The following is an 18,111-nucleotide window of genomic DNA, read 5'->3' as shown; positions in this document are numbered from 1 at the left end:
TGTGTGTGTATACGTATATATGTATATTTATTAAAATAATAATAATAATAAATGTGTGTTTAAAATGGGAGATGATGACTCTTTCAGGGCACTGGTGTCCTTCTGTCAGAGGACGACACGACGTACGAGGGCGAATTCTCAGACGACTGGACCCTCAGTGGAAAGGTAACCAAATATGAATACTTTAAATTTTTTCTTCTAAATCTAATACCGAGTGCAGGTACTTGTTATTAAATGTCCTGGCTCTCCGTCAGGGTGTGCTGACCATGCCCAATGGTGACTACCTGGAGGGCTCCTTCAATGGCGAATGGGGCTCTGGTCTCAAAGTGACGGGCTCCTACTTTAAACCACACCTGTTCGACACCGACAAGGACAAGACCCAAGCCATGTAAGCTCATGAGTGGTCTCATGTTTGTTAAAGCAAACTTTAATTTGTCTCTATATACTTCATATTGTTTGTTGATGCGGCAGGAAGCTGGGTCATCTGTGTGTGTGTGCCGAGGATAAGTGGCCGGCGGTTTTCGAGGAGTGTTGGAGTCAGCTGGGCTGTGAGGCTCCGGGCCGAGGGGAGCCCGAAAAGGCCTGGGAGAACATTGCTGTGGCCCTCACCACCAGCCGGCGACACATCCTGGACAGGTACCACCTGACGCCTTCTTATTGGTCATAAAACTTCTCGTTGAAGTAAAAACATCTCGAATCTAAAATTCCCAATGTTTGTGCATCCCAGTCCGGATGTTTTGTCTCGATCTCACAACAAAACGCTGGAGAGTCTGGAAGTCATCCCGCAGCACGTAGGGCCGATCACCATGGACAGATACAACGCCATCCGCCTCTACCTAATCAAGGTGGGTTCACCGAGTCGACGAAGTAAAAGTACCGGTGGCAATAACAACTGCTGATATACTAACCTGCAAACAGGTTTTTAGAGTATATTGGAGCTCTTTAACTGGCTGCAACTAATGATTATTGTGCTGATTGATTTTTTTTTTCTTTTTTTCTTGATTAGAGCGTTCACTGACTGGTTTGTAATAATTCAAACAATAATGAGAAATACGACCATAACAACATAAAACTGAAAGTCCTAAATGAATATGTCTACACATATAATTTTAACAGCTAAAGCTCAAAATCATTAACGCTGAATAAAAATTCTGGTCATCTTGTTTACCTGATCAGAGTGTTGCAGAGCATTAGAGGGAGGGTTATCGATGAGACCCCTGAGCAGGCACAGCATTGACAAAATGATCCTTTGTCCTCCAGGCGTGTGACACTCCGCTGCACCCTCTGGGTCAGCTGCTGGAGACCCTGGTGGCGGTCTACAGGATGACCTACGTGGGTGTTGGCGCCAACCGTCGGCTCCTGCATCAGGCCGTCAGCGAGATTAAATCTTACCTCAACCGCATCTTCCTGATTGTCAGGTAGTCACTGTGAATGGATCCAATGTCCTTCATGTCTGCATAACAGCCAAGATAGCCTCATAATGTCCTCAGGCTGTCAGTAATGCGGAGAGGAGGGGGAACTGTGAGATGAGCTTATTGATTTCAAAGGCAAATAAACATTTCTCTAGATGACTCTACACGATTTTATTGTATGTTTTTCTTTGCTTTGGTTCAGATTTTTATTCCCAGACCTGCCAGAAGAGGGCGGTCTAATCCCAGAGCCGACCACCGACCTGCAGGAGAAGAATGAGCCCAATTCTACTGATGCCCTGCCGGAGTCTCCCAAACCTGCGTAAGGATGGATCCACGTCCCGCTGCTGCCATATCTCCGGTGAGCGGGCTCTGGTTATTAACGACTTCCTCCGTGTGTTTGTGTTTCAGCCGCGTGGTGAGCAGCTCGGCTCTGCTGCTTCCTGTCCTTCTGCCCCGTCTCTACCCGCCGCTCTTCACCCTCTACGCCCTGGACAAGGAGAGAGAGGACGACGTGTACTGGGAGTGCGTCCTGCGCCTCAACAAGCAGCCTGACCTCGCCCTGCTCGCCTTCCTGGGCGTCCAGCAGTACGTCAGAGCTGAACATGCGGCTGTAGAAGAGTTTGTTTTTATTTTATGCAGATCCATAAATACTACTACTACTTCTTCTTCTGTTTTCCTCCTGTCAGAAAGTTTTGGCCTGTTTCCATCCCAGCATCTTTGCCTGCGCCTGGCGAGAAGCAACTGGTATCATTTTGTTCATATTTTCCAAAACTAGCTCAGATGTTTTGGGGCTGTGCTGACATTGATTGTGTTTGTTAATTTCCTTTAACTTGTTTTGTTTTGGATTTTTTTCTTTTTACTTAATCTTAATCTTAAGTTAAATATTTGCTAATTTACACATGACACTGTTAAAGACAATTCATCTCAAAGGTAGAAGATCCTGTTTAATTCATTTTTATGATGGGTTTAAACTGATAGTGATCTCTCAGTTCAGTCTTTTAAGTCTCCTTACTGTTAAGAATTTTATTTCTGTAGTACTTTTTTAAAGACAAAGGGGGTGAGGGGATGTTGTTTGCATCCATTATTGTTATAAAGATGTAAAGCGTGTTTGTTCTGCTGTGCGACTTGTCCAGGTCATCTCCAGCACCAAAGACGCCTGCTTTGCTTCTGCAGTGGAAACACTACAGCAGATCAGGTATGGCTCCATTCAACGGCTTCTAATACTTTTAAAGAAAATACAGCAGAGGGGAGGGGCAGTGGTTGGTTCCTTCATCCTTCATCTAGAAGTCCTCTTTTCTTTTGCAGCACAACTTTCACGCCATCAGACAAGCTGCAGGTGATCCAGCTCACTTTCGAGGAGATCACACAGGAGGTCCAGGCGCTTCTGAAGCAGGACTTCCTGTGGTCCATGGACGACCTCTTCCCTGTCTTCCTCTATGTAGTACTACGAGCGCGGTGAGCATTGAACCACAGAAAAAGCACAGTAATGCACATATTTACAGAAATAAATGGCGATAATGAGGTGTGGGCAGAAACACAAGCAGTGGAGAATGGCTTAAAAAAAACTGCAAGGGCTTTTGCTATTTTTGTAAGCATAACCAAAAGTTTTAGGTTTCAGCTTCTTAAATGTGGAGGTTGTTCTACGTGATGGTGGGGAAGGCAATTTTAGTCAATAATACTGCTGTTCAACTTATTCAAAGACCTACACCCATCCCAGCTGCTCTCAAATGACTTGACAGTTGTAGCAGATCAGTGACATGCTTCACAGAACGGAGTTTGCACTGTAAACATGAGAAAATGTACACTCATTGGCCACTTCATTAGGCACACCTGATCAACTGCTCATTAATGCAAATATCTAATCAGCCAGTCGCATGCTTTTAAGTATGGAGACGTGCTCGAGTTCAAACTGAGCAGCAGAATAAGGAAGAAGGATCACTTCAGTGATTTTATGTGGCATGGTGGTTATTCTGAGCATTTCAGAAACTGCTGATCTAGATTTTCCCCAACACATATTTTGGTCTCTAGAGGTCTGAAAAAGAAAATAATCCATTGAGCAGCAGTGAAAATGTCTTGCTGATGCCAGACTCCTTCAAACTGATAGTAAAGCAACAGTAACTCAATTAACAACTTGTTACAACCACACCAGGTGCCACTCCTCTCAGCTACTAACAGGAAACTTTGGCTACAAATCCCTCAGTCTCACCAAAATTGGACAATAGAAGACTGGAAAAACATCATCTGGTCTGATGAGTCTTGGTTTCACCAACATTACAGTCAGAATTTGGCCTTACTGCCTCATATCAATGTGTCAGGACCAAAATCTCTAAGCAATGTTTCCAGCACCTTGTTGAATCTATGCCATGAAGAGTGAAAGAAGCTCTGAACCAAGAAGAGGGACAAACCTTGAACTAGGAAGGTGTACCTAATGACTTTGTGGTATGCGAGTGTGGAGCATATCCCCATGCAGTACACACATACACATGAGAAACAAATGTCTTGGATTGTCTTTTAGCACAGAGTGAGTCATTTTATATTTGTCAGATAATCCATCATCAAACATGGTCAAGAGGTTCAGCTCAGTGGCTGAAATGAGTGAAAATGAGGCAGAGCAGAAGAGCTAGTGGCTACCATTTGCTAGGTCCACATATGGCACCTCATGGTGGACTCTTTTTAGCGTCACAGCCTTGGTACAATACGAGAAACTGGACATGACGAGCAAGGAGCAGATCTGACTCAAAGGTTGGCTTTTTTTTTTTTTCTTTCTCTCTTCAGTATCAGGAACCTTGGTTCTGAGGTCAGTCTGATCGAAGACCTGATGGACCCCTGCGTCCAGCATGGAGAACACGGCATTATGTTCACCACCCTCAAGGTAACGCACATGCAGCTCACGCTGCTTTGTCTGCAAGCGTTTCAAAACTTTTAGGTCACTCAGGTATCTCTCCCCCTGCAGGCCTGCTACTACCAGATCCAGCATGAGAAGGTTACTTAAGACGAGACTGCTGCTAAGTCCTCGGTGACCTTCATGCTGCTGATTTTCCACTCCCCTCCTCTCAGCTCCAGTAGCCGGGCATGAGGATGACTGACAGGGAGGAGGAGGGGTCATAAGAACAGGTCGTCGAATGCTGCTTGGACACATCCCGTCACAGACCCTCCCTCCCTGAAACACTCATCATCCACAGGTGATGAAGGTAGAAATGTGGCCGTGATGACAGACGCGAGCACAGTCGCACCATCCATGTGGGTGGAGTTGGGGAATAAAGATGACTGTTATTAAATCACCTTTAGCAGGGAGGGAGTGCAAAGTTTGTCTGTGGGATACCGGACCTCATTTTTTCTCCTTAAAATTTTTAATCTTAAAAAAAACAAAAACAGTAAATCTGGAAACATGAATTATTTTCAGTGAAAGCTACATGAAGAGGAAGTAACTCTATAAACTGTGGATTCATAAACTTTATAATCTGATATGGATGCCTACGGTTAGTGGCTGTTAGGCACTGCAGGGGGGGAGCCGGTCCTGAAGGAAGGTTTTTTTTTTTTTGGGTTTTTTTTGGGGTTTTTTTGCAAGTAAAACTGACACTTGTTCAAAGTTTCTTTGGAGAGGATTTATCTGGGCAAGCTGACTGCCCATTTTCATACTGTATTTAAAGAAAGAACGTGTTACAGCATCAGTGAACGGACCTGAATCTAAACAGTTGCTTATAAAGATTTTTTTTTTATTTCTTCATTTGAAGCGCAACCTTCAGCCGGATTGTTGACTTGAAAGCGTACTCACACGTCCTCTGAACATAACCTCAGACTGTTACATTTAAAATGCGTATCCTTCCTCTGGCCTTTAGTGCATACATTATTAGGTGTCTGTTTTTTGGGGGATATCAGCTGTAGAGATGCTCAACTTGTGCTCAAAGCAGCAAAGCAAATGCGTTTAAATATCTTGTAAGTAAGACTGAAAAACTTTTTGTTTCACCTCATCTCTCCTCACATCACTGTCACTCACAACAGCTGCTGACTTGATGAGGATTTAGTTGCTTTTCATGCCATTTAAAAGTGGTATCTAAGGTAAAATCAAATGCGACTTCACCACCACTTTGGAGTCTTTGGCTCAATTACAGAAGCACATTTGTGATCATGTGGGTCTTTACCTATCTGTGATCTGCAAATACCTGAACTAATTTTCTGACATAGCATCAAAACAGATCCTGAAAAGACTTTCTGGAAAAAGCTTAATTTACTTCCTGCTTCTGCTAACACCAGCATGTTACTGGTTACAGAGCCGTCACTTTAATCGTCTACACAGCAGGTTCTGTTACCATTAACGAGGCTTCAGAAATGAGGTCTAATTTTAGAAATCATGATCTGGGTATTTTAGTAAAATGGTGGAACTATTTTCTTTGACCAAGCGGCTGCCGTCCATGTTTGTCCTGTCATATGATACTTCTTTCTGCACAGGGACCCATTTCCAGGTGTACTGGGAGCAGTGGTGGTTGGAAGAACAAACATAGTTCCTGTAGTCTAGAAATTGATGAGTTTTCAAGACTTCTTAATGCCTTGAGCACCACAAGGTGTACAGTGCCACCTGGTTTGTTTTATGTTCATAAGATTAAAGATAAGACTTATACCTTTAGAGGAAACAATAAAAAAAACAACCAGCACTGCAGGCCAGAGGAAAAATATGTATTTAATGTTTTCTTTTGTTTTTTTTTTAAGATGAGCTATTCATTATTCAGTCCACAGAAATGTCTTTTCATTGACAGCGTTTTGCAGGAGGTGTCTTTGGTTTGTATTTCTGAGCCCAGTGTTCGCAGGACAGTCTTACAGCTCTGCAAGGTGGTGGTAGGAAGTGGAAATTTGACGCTTTTGGAGAACCTGTGTTGCTCTTTATTACAGTCTTATTTATTAGTCTCACTAATTCGAATCTTTAATCTTAGAAGTTGAGGACAAGATGTGTTTTTTTTTTTTTTTTTAAATGTTATTCCCAAAAAAGCTGAAAATTCCTTCTGCTTTTTAGAGATAAAAGTTTTGTTTTGTTTTTTTACAGTACAATGACAGTAACGTTGTACAATTCACTTATATTGTATTAACGCTACCTGACGGTTTGTTTCCACTCTTTCTTACCACCTGAGAAGCTTTCTCGTTCATCACTGCTTCATTTTGAGCAACTAGCCATCCACTTCCTCGCTCTGTGGTTACACTTTTTAGCTTTATGCAAATCAGCAGTGTCTGTAACCTTTCCCTAATGTGAAGACATATTTAGCATCTCCTTTGTTCATTTCTTGTTTGAAATGTTTGCAGAAACTCATTTTGCTGGATTGTTTGTAGAAATCATCCTTTAGCAGTATGCAGAGACGTTTGATTTGTATGCTGCAGGAAGCTGCAAATATCCTGACAGTGTTTCTATTAATCATGTGGAGGCAGGCCACACAGCCAAGGAAGGAAACTAACCACCAGCTAAAGGTCTAAACCTCACTGATCTGCAAAATAATCAATGCAAGCGGTCCAATGTGAATTCTGATTTAATCACAAGAAGGACAGAAATGTGTATTTTGCCTTTTGCGAGTGATGTCTGAGCCGAGAAGCAGGCCGCTTTAACGTTGCTGTTATAGATATAATCGAGTTCAAAGCTTCACACCATCTGCTAATGCTGCCCCCCACCCCCAACCATCAGGCACTGTTGCTTACTTGTGATCTGCGTCACACATGCCACTTTAAAAAGGGATTAAGAGGGGATTCTTCCTTTTGTTGCTGTTCATGCCCTGGTCTGATAGTTTCGACAATAGAAATAGCAGCAGATCAGAGGTAAAGCCGCTGCTCTCGCCCTGCGGGATATTCGAAAATCAAGCAGAAAATTGTTTGTCAGAGGTTGTAAAATTTAAACCTGCTCATGGGAACTTCTTATACTGTTGAACCTAAACTGATATGTGATGATGTTGCTGCTTGTATCTGAGGTGAAGTGTGGTCCTCACACGTGCAGTAAAAATCATTTTATAATCTTCCGTCTGTGTTCATGAGCCCAAATGTGCTCGATCCTCGTGGAAATGAAGCAGTATTGTCTTTTTTTTCGAGTTCACAGAGTTCATCCCTAGAATGCATCCTACACACTTTAGCCTTTGGGTTTAACATTTATTTGATGTTTAAGCCAGGCTCTGTTCTTATTTCACTGACTAGAGAAGGCGCCCTCGGGTGTTCTTCAGCATCATCTCTTGTATATTTTATTCAGCTTAAATTTGAAGGCTGACATGATTCACTGCTGCCTATGAAAACAGTTTTTTCTGACAGTGACGCGGCTGACTTTGAAACCAGATTACTGATGTAGTGGTTGTTCACACACTGACTGACTTTATTTAGTCCAGACTGAGTGGAGTGTTTTTGTGCTAAGTGTAAACTGAAGGAAGCGCTGATGTTTTAAACCCTGCAGCTGGTTAACCAACTGCACCAACGGCTGTTTTGTCAACGGGCCCACCTGTGTCTTTTGCACAATGTCAAACGTGTTGTACTTTTAATTGATGACAAAGGGCAATAAAATCATTTTGGTGGAAATCCACTTAGGTGTTTTGCCTCCATTGTCTGTCTTCCTTCCTTCCTTCCTTCCTTCCTTCCTTCGCACCCACTTATCGTGGAGATGTTGCTGCAATCAGGCTACTCGACTCAGCTACAGTGACTTTTGTGGGAGGTGAATGAATTCTTCTGCAAGACATTTCTGGCTCGAGTCCCTACGAGAGGACCTGGGTGCTGTGGTGGAAAAACAGCTAGTGATTGAAAACTTGTAAATGAAAATGCTATTCTACAAGGTAAAGTTTTCCAAATTTGAGTGTATATATTTTTTTTTAAATGAAATTTTTAATTAAAATGCAATAATCCAGTTCTCTTATTTAAAATAAAATCATATGGGCTTCCTGTGTGCAAATATAAATAGAAAATTTTATGTTTTTTATAAGTTATATCACACTGTACAGTCTAAAGTACTGAAATGGTAATTTATTTATTTTTTATTAAATTTGAAAATTTAAAAAATAATTATATTTAAGTCCCAATGAAAAGCCTGAATCTCATGCTTTTTGTAACGTGTTGATGGGTCAGCCACAGTCAAGCATTCACACGCTGTGCATCACTGGCAAAAGTTACGTCTGTTGCATACTAGCTCTCATGATTGCTTCTGCAACTTTATCATCTTGTGAGATGGGGTATAAAATTTTGTGAAGAATTCATGATTAATAAAAAAAAAAAGCTCTCCTGTTACAGGCACCACAGGCTGCTAAAATGTAAACTTTTCTTTTTGCTAAACTTGGCAACGTATTTATTTTCACATACATGTGAATGTTAAAAGTAACCCAGCAAAAATTTGGATACTGTATTGGAATAATAATGATAGTCATGTTCCACATCAAATATATAACATTTCATTGAATATACATTTTAGTTGTATTTTTTTAAAATCAGTTTTAAATTGCACATATAATTTAGTAAAACAAAATGCGTGTCATTTTCAGCCTTTTCCTTAAACTGGAATTTATCCGTATGCCTGCTGTTGCATCTTTTTTTTTTTAACTTTTGTACAAAGTGGTCAACTTCACACATAATGAGATGAAAAATATAGAGGAGCAACCCTGCATATATACTCAATGATAATATAATAAAAAATATATTCTCAGTAATTGCAATATTTATATTTTATTTAAAAATTTGTAACAAAAAATCTGAACACAAGAAAAAAATGACAATCCTACAGAACTGATTGTAAAATACTGTCACTTGTATGTACAATCTCAAATAACCATATACATGTTTGAGATTTTTTTAACTTGAAATTGCAATTCACAATCTTACATCCTCCACTGTCAAACAGGTAACTGTCAAGTTGTCCTCACAGAGAAAAATAAGGAATTACAAACACAAAACAAGGAAAAGTACATTTTAAGGAGTGATTTGAAAGTAGATGGTGGGCTTAGGTCCTCTGCTAACTGTGGGAAAATTTTGGAGGTTCTCAGTAAATTTGTATTGTAGGTGGAATCAAGTCCATGCTCATAATAAAAGATTTCTTTCTATATAGTGCTGTGCAAAAGTCTTGACCCACCCTTCATTGTTTGTATTTTGATTTAAGTTTTTGTTGTATGTTGCTCAGAAAATGGTGCAGTGATTTAATAAAACATGTAAACATACAAGAGCAAAAACAATTCATCCAATTTTAACAAGCTTGAAAATCAATATTTGTGTGTTTGGCATTATTTTCATGCTAAAGAAGGAAACCGTCACCAATCAGATGTTTTTAAATGGTATTACACGGGTGATCAAAATCTAATGGTGCTTGTGTGGTTCCTCTCTCCTGACCTCCCTTGTACATACTGTACATATCTCTCCATCAGACCAGAGTTTCAATCCAGTTCTTATGTAATTTGGCATACTTCAGCCTTTTATCCCTGTTTCTCCTCCTTAAGAACAGTTGGGTTCTTTGCTAAGTTGTCTGTTATGTGTAAACATGACACTGGCTCATTTATTGAGCTAGGTGCCTTTTTTATGCCTGAATGATTCGTAGTGTTAAGGGGCTTAAACAAACAAACAAAAAGATTCCTCTGAAAATGTTCAGATACAAGGACTGGACTAAAAAGAACAGAAAAGCTTTTATTTTTAAGCCAAATGTTCTTCAAGGAGCCTGAAGAACTATTCCTCAAGACTACTACAAAAAATAAATAAATAATCAAAATATTTGTACACAATACTGTCTCACTGTGTTTAATCCAGTGTAATGAGTGTGGTGCATTTGATCCTTTGATTTTGGTAAAGTTACTGAGTTTTAAATGAGCTGGATGCCGGAGGTGGAATTCAAGAAATTTTCAACAGTCCAAACACGATGAGAAGAAGGCATGTTCTGTTTGCGATGGAAAATATTTTAATGTGCAACATTTCTTAGTTGGAGACCTTGGTCATCACACCCAGGGTACAGGTGGAATTCCTTGTGATCGAGGACAGATTCTCCTTTCAAGTTTAATGAAAGGACCTCAACTTTGGAAACTGATTGGTTAAGGAAGTAATTAACATCATATAGACAAGCAATAATATTGAACGAGGGGAACGTATAGTGGTGTATCATCTGTATAACAGCGGATGATAATCTGTACTTGCAGATTATCTGATCCAAGGGAAGTAGATGGAGAATAATAACAATGTGATAGACTTTAAAAAATTAATAATTATGGTTCATACTTGTGGATGTGTCTAATGAGGTATTTTGTTTTAGGTACTTCATTGTCAAGTATAAAAATATATACTTTTGTACTTTCACTTAAGCAAATTGGAGTCTAAACTGTCTTTTTTCAGTACTTCTTAAACAGTTACTCACTATAACTGTTTTTGTAGGAAAGGTCATAGTTGGAAGGTATTTTGAGAAGATTTTCACTTTTAATAACAGATGTTCCTTTTTTACAGGTCAAAAAGAGCTTGTTGCATGTCAAGGGTGGCTCAATAAATCCCACTGGCATCACTGCTCTTTTTTTTCTGCTGGAAGGTGGAAAATCCATCTGGCATATCCAGATCCTTAAACAATAATCTCAGTGTTTTGGGTACAATGAGATGCCTTAGACCTGTTTTCATGTGGAGGGAGGGGAGATCTTGTTGATTTTCAGTAGGAATTGGATTACCAATCAGGAGATTATATTCACTCCTGCCAGATTTTTTTCTTCCCCCAGCTGGTGAGGAAGATTATCTGATTCTTTAATTACTCTTTTAGGTCTTTTTCAGCCTTAAAACCTGCTACCTCTGTGTCCTTTGTTGACTTTTGCGATGGTTTATTGTAGAAAAAGTGCAATGTAACATTCATAAGCTCTCTCGTTTCTCTTGAAGTAACTGCTTCTCCCTTTTCTTTCAGCCCTCCTCCGTGTGTGTTGATAGAAGCTGAAAAAGTTAAGAAGATTTGGCAGCTCAGCAGCAACCAGCCAGCCAGTGAGGGAGGAACAGGTTTCCGGTGGCCAGAGGCAGGCGGCTCACTTGCCTGGGATTAAGTGGGATCGGGAGGGATTACAGCCCTCCCTCCCTCCCTCCCTCTCTCTCTCTCTCCCGTTCAGCTCGATGAAAGCGTAGCGCTCTGTCTGCTCTCCTGGGAATATTTTCCCATCATATAAACATTTACCTGCTGCTGTGCTGGAGCTGACACCGGCAGGAGGAGGGTGACGGCGCGAGGAGTCCTCGAGGCTGCAGGTGTAGCGGTAAGCTTCACCAGGGTTGATTTGTTTGAAGAGAGGAGGGCTTGGATTGGAGGAAGGCCACAGGGATCATCCCGGATAGGTGTTTACTCCTTGAGGAGATCCTACTGGTTTATTCCTTAAAAATATCCACTTTTCCAGCAGCTATTTGCTCTGTCACGTCTGTCTACCCTCACCCTTTCACTAACTTCACCCTCACAGTGGCTATGTGAGTATTTAGAGACATATTGGTGAAACAAAGGCAAAAAACTCCTCTCAGTATTATTCTTTGGTTTTATTATTCGTGTCAATATTGAGATGATTTATAAACTCTGTATTGGCAGCTGCTGTCAGGTGTGCCTTCAAGCACTGATCCTGTTCGCGCTGGCTGCTGGAGCTGTGGTTGCACCTCTGCATGCTCATAAATGTGGTCCTAAAAGTTTTAACTGCACATTTCACAGATGTTTTGCAAATTAACTGAAAGTTTGAACAAATCAAGTCTGAACCTGATTATGTGTGTAGAAAGGTTTTAATGTCATGCATGTAGACGATGAAATCACCTAAAGACCAGCATCATCGAACGTTTTGGGGAATGAAAAGGGTGCTGCATGTATTTGTGCTTCTGTGAAATTTTGACATTATGGTTTTTGGTTGTTAGGCTGCTGTACAGTTGTAGGGCATCTGCGGACCTTTTAAAAGTGACAAATTTAAAATCTTTAACCTTCTAACATCCACCAGATCACCTGTGACCCATGTCGGTTCAGAGCTGATTTAATGTCCATCTAATGTCCACCTCTAACTCTGACAGAAAAACTGTGACAAAACTAACAAAAGAACAAAAATCTTATAAACAGTTCATTGCATAATGACTGAAACCAGCCCACTGAATGAACAATGGGCTGGGAGGTCAGTTCCTTGATCATATAGGTTGGGGAAACGTTTCTCCCACTGAAAACGCTATGTCCAGATGAACAGAATCAACCTTTTGACACAGTTTATCATATTCTGATGGCTGCTTCCAGCAGGATAACACAACATGTCACAAAGCTCAAAATCATCTCAAACTGGAGGAGAGGAGGAGATTGGCATCATGGATGTGCAGCCAACAAATCAGCAGTAACTGTTTGATGCTGTCATTTCAACATGGTCCAAAAGTTTCCAGCAACTTGGACTTATTTTTTGGGCAACAAAAGAATCAATGCTGTGCCAGGAAGAGTTAAGGCAAGTCTGAAGGTAAAAGGACATCCAATTCATGCATATCTGGGTTAGGTAAGAAAGGCGTAAATCTTACTGTAGCCACGTTTGATGTGGTGTGTTTCCTTCCTGATGGATGGTACTGTCTAAATATTCATGTACTTCACTTGGAGAGCTAGGGATATCGTAGACTCTATACAGGGGAGTCACAGTAAACTGAAGGCAGTTGGAGTTGTTGTAGTGTTATTAGTACATCTGTATTGTCTTTTTTTTTTTTAATGCAAACCTCTTTTCTGTGCCAGAGCTCAGTTTTAGCAATAAACATTTAACAAGACTTCAGATTCACTCAAATAAACTATTTGTTGTTTTCTTTTCTTTTCTTTTCTTTTCTTTTCTTTTCTTTTCTTTTCTTTTCTTTCTGAATATTTGACTTTTTAGCCCTAACCCTAAAATAGCTGTGGGTGATCTGGTGGATGTTAAGAAGTGAAGCTCATCTTTTAAAGCTGTACCAGCAGACCTTGTGACGTTTCTTGCTTTTTAAAATCTTTTCAAAGACCCGGCCGCTCATGACGTGACAGATGTCAGCGGTTTTCATGAGACTCGAGTGACAAGAGAATAAATCTGAGCTCGTTTAAATCGGCGCATGCTATTGTTTTGTGCAGCGGTTCTCAAACTTTGGAGTTAATGCAGGAGGACATGGATGCTCTGGATTACTGAACCCCTGATTTGTTTTTTAAACCCTGTGAAGTCTGACTGTCACCTTAGCTTTCATGTTTTTGAAAAAAGGAAAAAAAATGCACTTTTCTTTTGGAAAGAAACTAAATTTTGCCATCTTTTTGCAAAGAACTACTTTGTTATAGCTTAGGCTTGAGGGTTAGGAGTATTTAGACCTCCCAGGGTTAACTGCGGTGAAAAAGATTACACCAGATGTAGCTGCTAGTTGTAAAATCCCTGGATAAGATGGAGCTGATGGAGCTCTTTTATTCACTCCTGATATTTTTGCACTAAATAAAAACAGGCTTATAGAGGTTTCAACGCAACTGTTTCATTATCTGAGTAGAAACGTGAGAGTCAAAGGCTCAGATGGTGTTTTGTACAGACTAGTAAGACACAAAAACACAATGCAAAACTAGACAAACGCCACAAGCTGCAGCAACTTCAGAGCTAATGAAGCCTAAAACATCAGAGTAAGTCATCCTGTCAGCCAGATGCTGCTAATCAAATGCACTTGATTGACTGAATAATTAATAAGTGTGAGTGCTTCTATAAATCAGGGTGTTGGGGTAAAATTCACCCTAAGATCAGACCGTGCAATGCTCAAACTGGCCTTTTGTGAAATGACCACCTGTTAAACCTGCAGACCCTCTCCTTCACCCTGCTGAGTCCTCGGTAGCTCTGAGGAACAAAGTCTGCTTTTACTTCACATGTTGTATAATTATTGCAATAATTATTATCATAATAATTGTTATTATTATCAATACTAAGTGGTTTAAGGTTTCCATATATGTAAGGGATATAATATGCAGAATATAAAGAGTTAAAACTCAATCAGCTCCACCTTAAAAAGCTCCAGCTCTGTGAATCGTCTGATCTAATATTTCTGGATACTTTTGCACAAATCTTATAATAAACTGATTTTTCTCCAGGTTACTGCCCGTCCTGGCGAGCAGCAGCAGGTGGTCAGGGTCAAAGGTCAAGCTTTCTGTAACCATGAGGCAGGCGGTGGAGGCTCAGGTGTTAAATCCGCACTGTGAGTTGGGAGAACACGGTCAGTAGGAGTGTTTTATGGTTTAATGATAATGTGCTTACACACGTTAACCACAGATTCAGCCTTCTGCTAACGTGTCTGAGTTTGTGCTGCAGGTTTGCGTCAGATCCTGTCTGACGTCATAGAGGAGGTGAGGCAGTCTGTGAGTCAGGACATCGACGGAGCAGAGATCCTCCACAGTCTGCTTAACGCCGCCTGGCTGCAGTCACTTCTCAAGGTCTGAAAACTTGAAAAACAGAATTAAAAATCCTGGTTTCAGCGGTTAGTTTTCAGCGTTCCTCATTATACAGGGTGGGCCATTTATATGGATACACCGTAATAACATGGGAATGGTTGGTGATATTAAAGTCCTGTTTGTGGCACATTAGTATATGTGAGGGGGCAAACTCCTCAAGATGGGTGGTGACCATGGTGGCCATTTAGAAGTCGGCCATCTTGGATACAACTTTTGTTTTTTCAATAGGAAGCGGGCCATGTGACACATCAAACTTATTGGTAATGTCACAAGAAAAACAATGGTGTGCTTGGTTTCAACGTAACTTCATTCTTTCATGAGTTATTTACAAGTTTCTGACCACTTAGAAAATGTGTTCAATGTGCTGCCATTGTGTTGGATTGTCAATGCAACCCTCTTCTCCCACTCTTCACACACTGATAGCAACACCGCAGGAGAAATGCCAGCACAGGCATCCAGTATCCGTAGTTTCAGGTGCTGCACATCTCGTATCTTCACACCATAGACAATTGCCTTCAGATGACCCCAAAGATAAAAGTCTAAGGGGGTCAGATCAGGAGACCTTGGGGGCCATTCAACTGGCCCACGACGACCAATCCACTTTCCAGGAAACTGTTCATCTAGGAATGCTCGGACCGGGCACCCATAATGTGGTGGTGCACCATCTTGCTGGAAAAACTCAGGGAACGTGCCAGCTTCAGTGCATAAAGAGGGAAACACATCATCATGTAGCAATTTCAAATATCCAGTGGCCTTGAGGTTTCCATTGATGAAGAATGGACCCACTATCGTTGTACCCCATATACCACTTCAAACCATCACTTTTGTTGTTCCAACAGTCTTGGAGGGATCCATCCAATGTGGGTTAGTGTCAGACCAATAGCGGTGGTTTTGTTTGTTAACGTCACCATTCACATAAAAGTTTGCCTCATCACTGAACAAAATCTTCTGCGTGAACTGAGGGTCCTGTTCCAATTTTTGTTTTGCCCATTCTGCAAATTCTGTGCGCCGATCTGGGTCATCCTCGTTGAGATGCTGCACTAGCTGGAGTTTGTAAGGGTGCCATTTGTGAGTAGCTAATATGGGATGTTAGTCGAAGGGATGTTCGACTAATGCCACTCTCCAGTGACATGCGGCGAGTGCTACGCTGTGGGCTCTTGCTGAATGAAGCTAGGACAGCCACTGATGTTTCTTCATTAGTGACAGTTTTCTTGCGTCCACATTTTGGCAAATCCAACACTGAACCAGTTTCACCAAACTTAGCAAGCAGTTTGCTAACTGTAGCATGGGAGATGGGTGGTCTCGTAGGGTGTCTTGCATGGAAATCTGCTGCAATGACCCGGTTACTGTGTTCACCAGATGTGTTAACCTCTTTGACATGTCAATAGCTGTGAACAAGGAGAAACTTGTGAATAACTCATGAAAGAATAAAGTTACGTTGAAACCAAGCACACCATTGTTTTTCTTGTAACATTACCAATAAGTTTGATGTGTCACATGGCCCGCTTCCTAGCGAAAAAACAAAAGTTGTATCCAAGATGGCCAACTTCTAAATGGCCACCATGGTCACCACCCATCTTGAGGAGTTTGCCCCCTGATGTATATTAATGTGCCACAAACAGGACTTTAATATCACCAACCATTCCCATGTTATTACGGTGTATCCATATAAATGGCCCACCCTGTACTTTGGATCATGCACCAAAATCTTACATCTTATCTTATATGAGGAAAGATGACTTACACCAGATTTATTTACAAATAACATAAAATACAAAATGCAGGTAATGTAATCTAAAGTAAATGCAAAGCCTAAATGTCCTCTGCCAATTTCCTTTGTTTTAGTTAAGAGACGGTAAAATGTGTCAGTAGGCTTTGCAGGGAGATCAAGGGGTGGTTCTACAAGCTGCTGAATCATACGGGTGTACTTTGTTTATCACAGGACTGCATGCCTCCCTCAGAGTATCTAAGGTCAGATGTTTCCTCATTCACTGTAGTTTTGATATTTGTTTTTATTACTTGACTGTTTTCAGGTTTATGAGTGTTTGCAAAGATATCTAAGAGATTCTCCTGCACCAGCTCTGGATTACTCTTCGGGACTCTCGCTTGAGGTTCATCTTCCAAAACAATTTAATGTAGTTATCATGTCCAAATGTTGTTTGGTTGGGGTTTTTTTTAAGATATTGAATGTTTCTGTCTTTATAGTTGCTGATTGATATCAGGTCCTTACCAAGTTGCTCTGAAGAGGCCAAAGAGCTGTACCATCTTCTGCGACAGCCACACCTGCAGGTTAATAAACCACTATTGGTTTCACGTTGACGTACAGAAGAGGTTAAGGGCCTATAAGGCCCATTGTAGCTCCGGCATATCCGTAAATCCTATTTTTTTGTAGTTAAATTTTCATGTACTCATGTTTAGTGCATATTTTGATTAAAAAGGGGGAGTGTCATTGATGATTATGTTGGTTTAAATAAATCAACACTTCTGAGTCATACTGTCAGAATCTTCGAAGCACAGACCAAGGAGGAGGAGTAGCAAGCTTTCATTCATTAGCCTTGTAATCCCGCTGGAAAACTCAAAAACAAGTTTTATTTGTTGTTATTTATCATCATTCTGATCCTTACTTAGAGTTTCTACGGTATCTAACTTTTATCTGATTTTGTGCTCAGCTCAGATAAAATAATTATTATGGCTTATTTTAACATTTATGTAGATGCTGAAAATGACAGCCTCAATTCAGTCTATTATTAGACTCAGATGCCTTCTCTTAACATGGAAAAGAGCCCACCCACCACTTTAATCACATTCTGGATCTTACATATGGCATAGAAGCTGAGCATTTATTAGTGGCCCTGAAAACCCTCTTTGTCTGATCATCTGTAATAATAATAATTAAATAATTTACATTTTCAATAATGGATTACAAAGCAGTGGGAATTAAGATCTCATCATAGTACATCATAGTCATTGTTATTGTTCTCTGTGCTTGTCCTGCTCAGTGCAGTGTTCGATACTGTCAACAATAATATTCTCTTACAGCGATTAAGAGCACACTGTAGGTATTACAGGTACTGCACTGCAGGGGTTTGTATCATATCTCTCTAATAGACTCCAATTTGTTCATGTAAATGGAGAGTCCTCTTCACACACTAAAGTCAATTATGGAGTTCCACAGGGTTCTGTGCTAGGACCAATTCTGTTTACATTATACATGCTTCCCTTAGGCAGTATCATTAGAAGGTGTAGCATACATTTTCATTCCTATGCAGATGATGCCCATCTTTATCTGTCCATGAAGCCAGATAACATATACCAATTAGTTAAACTGCA

General features: G+C 40.6%; 2 protein-coding genes across 4 annotated transcripts in view; both read left to right on the top strand.

The window, feature by feature from the left end:
• Positions 1 to 92: 92 nt before the first annotated feature.
• On the top strand, positions 93 to 6,401 carry LOC102206967 (alsin-like). The gene is made up of 12 exons (XM_005738695.1): positions 93 to 165; positions 255 to 388; positions 472 to 636; positions 728 to 845; positions 1,261 to 1,418; positions 1,615 to 1,731; positions 1,821 to 1,997; positions 2,099 to 2,156; positions 2,546 to 2,607; positions 2,718 to 2,867; positions 4,188 to 4,284; positions 4,366 to 6,401. Exons 2-12 carry the CDS (start codon positions 267 to 269, stop codon positions 4,402 to 4,404), a joined length of 1,263 nt encoding a protein of 420 aa, XP_005738752.1. The 5' UTR covers positions 93 to 165; positions 255 to 266; the 3' UTR covers positions 4,405 to 6,401.
• Positions 6,402 to 11,460: 5,059 nt separating this feature from the next.
• mpp4b (MAGUK p55 scaffold protein 4b) overlaps positions 11,461 to 18,111 on the top strand; it is a 25,852-nt gene continuing 19,201 nt past the window's right edge. For 2 of the 3 annotated variants that reach the window (XR_001290442.1, XM_013912288.1), the window contains exons 1-5: positions 11,461 to 11,608; positions 14,425 to 14,546; positions 14,642 to 14,763; positions 16,815 to 16,892; positions 16,987 to 17,070. Coding sequence is in view for 2 of the 3 variants with exons in the window: in XM_013912288.1 (XP_013767742.1) it covers positions 14,489 to 14,546; positions 14,642 to 14,763; positions 16,815 to 16,892; positions 16,987 to 17,070 (342 nt within the window). In the remaining variant the exon portion in view is untranslated. The remainder of the gene's footprint in view (positions 11,609 to 14,424; positions 14,547 to 14,641; positions 14,764 to 16,814; positions 16,893 to 16,986; positions 17,071 to 18,111) is intronic. The other variant, XM_013912289.1, reaches the window with a different exon arrangement.

Source organism: Pundamilia nyererei, unplaced genomic scaffold (assembly GCF_000239375.1).
Source record: "Pundamilia nyererei isolate P.nyererei 1_Seehausen unplaced genomic scaffold, PunNye1.0 scaffold00085, whole genome shotgun sequence".
In the NCBI taxonomy this organism is placed as follows: domain Eukaryota; kingdom Metazoa; phylum Chordata; class Actinopteri; order Cichliformes; family Cichlidae; genus Pundamilia; species Pundamilia nyererei.
This window is presented reverse-complemented; position numbering and strand designations above follow the sequence as displayed.

Bases quoted from the DNA above. Each gene is read 5' to 3' on its own strand.
- LOC102206967 (XM_005738695.1), top strand. From the start codon at position 267: ATGCCCAATGGTGACTACCTGGAGGGCTCCTTCAATGGCGAATGGGGC. The intron at 846-1,260 runs GTGGGTTCACCG...TTTGTCCTCCAG, and splicing joins TCCGCCTCTACCTAATCAAG to GCGTGTGACACTCCGCTGCA. The intron at 2,157-2,545 runs GTATCATTTTGT...CGACTTGTCCAG, and splicing joins CGCCTGGCGAGAAGCAACTG to GTCATCTCCAGCACCAAAGA.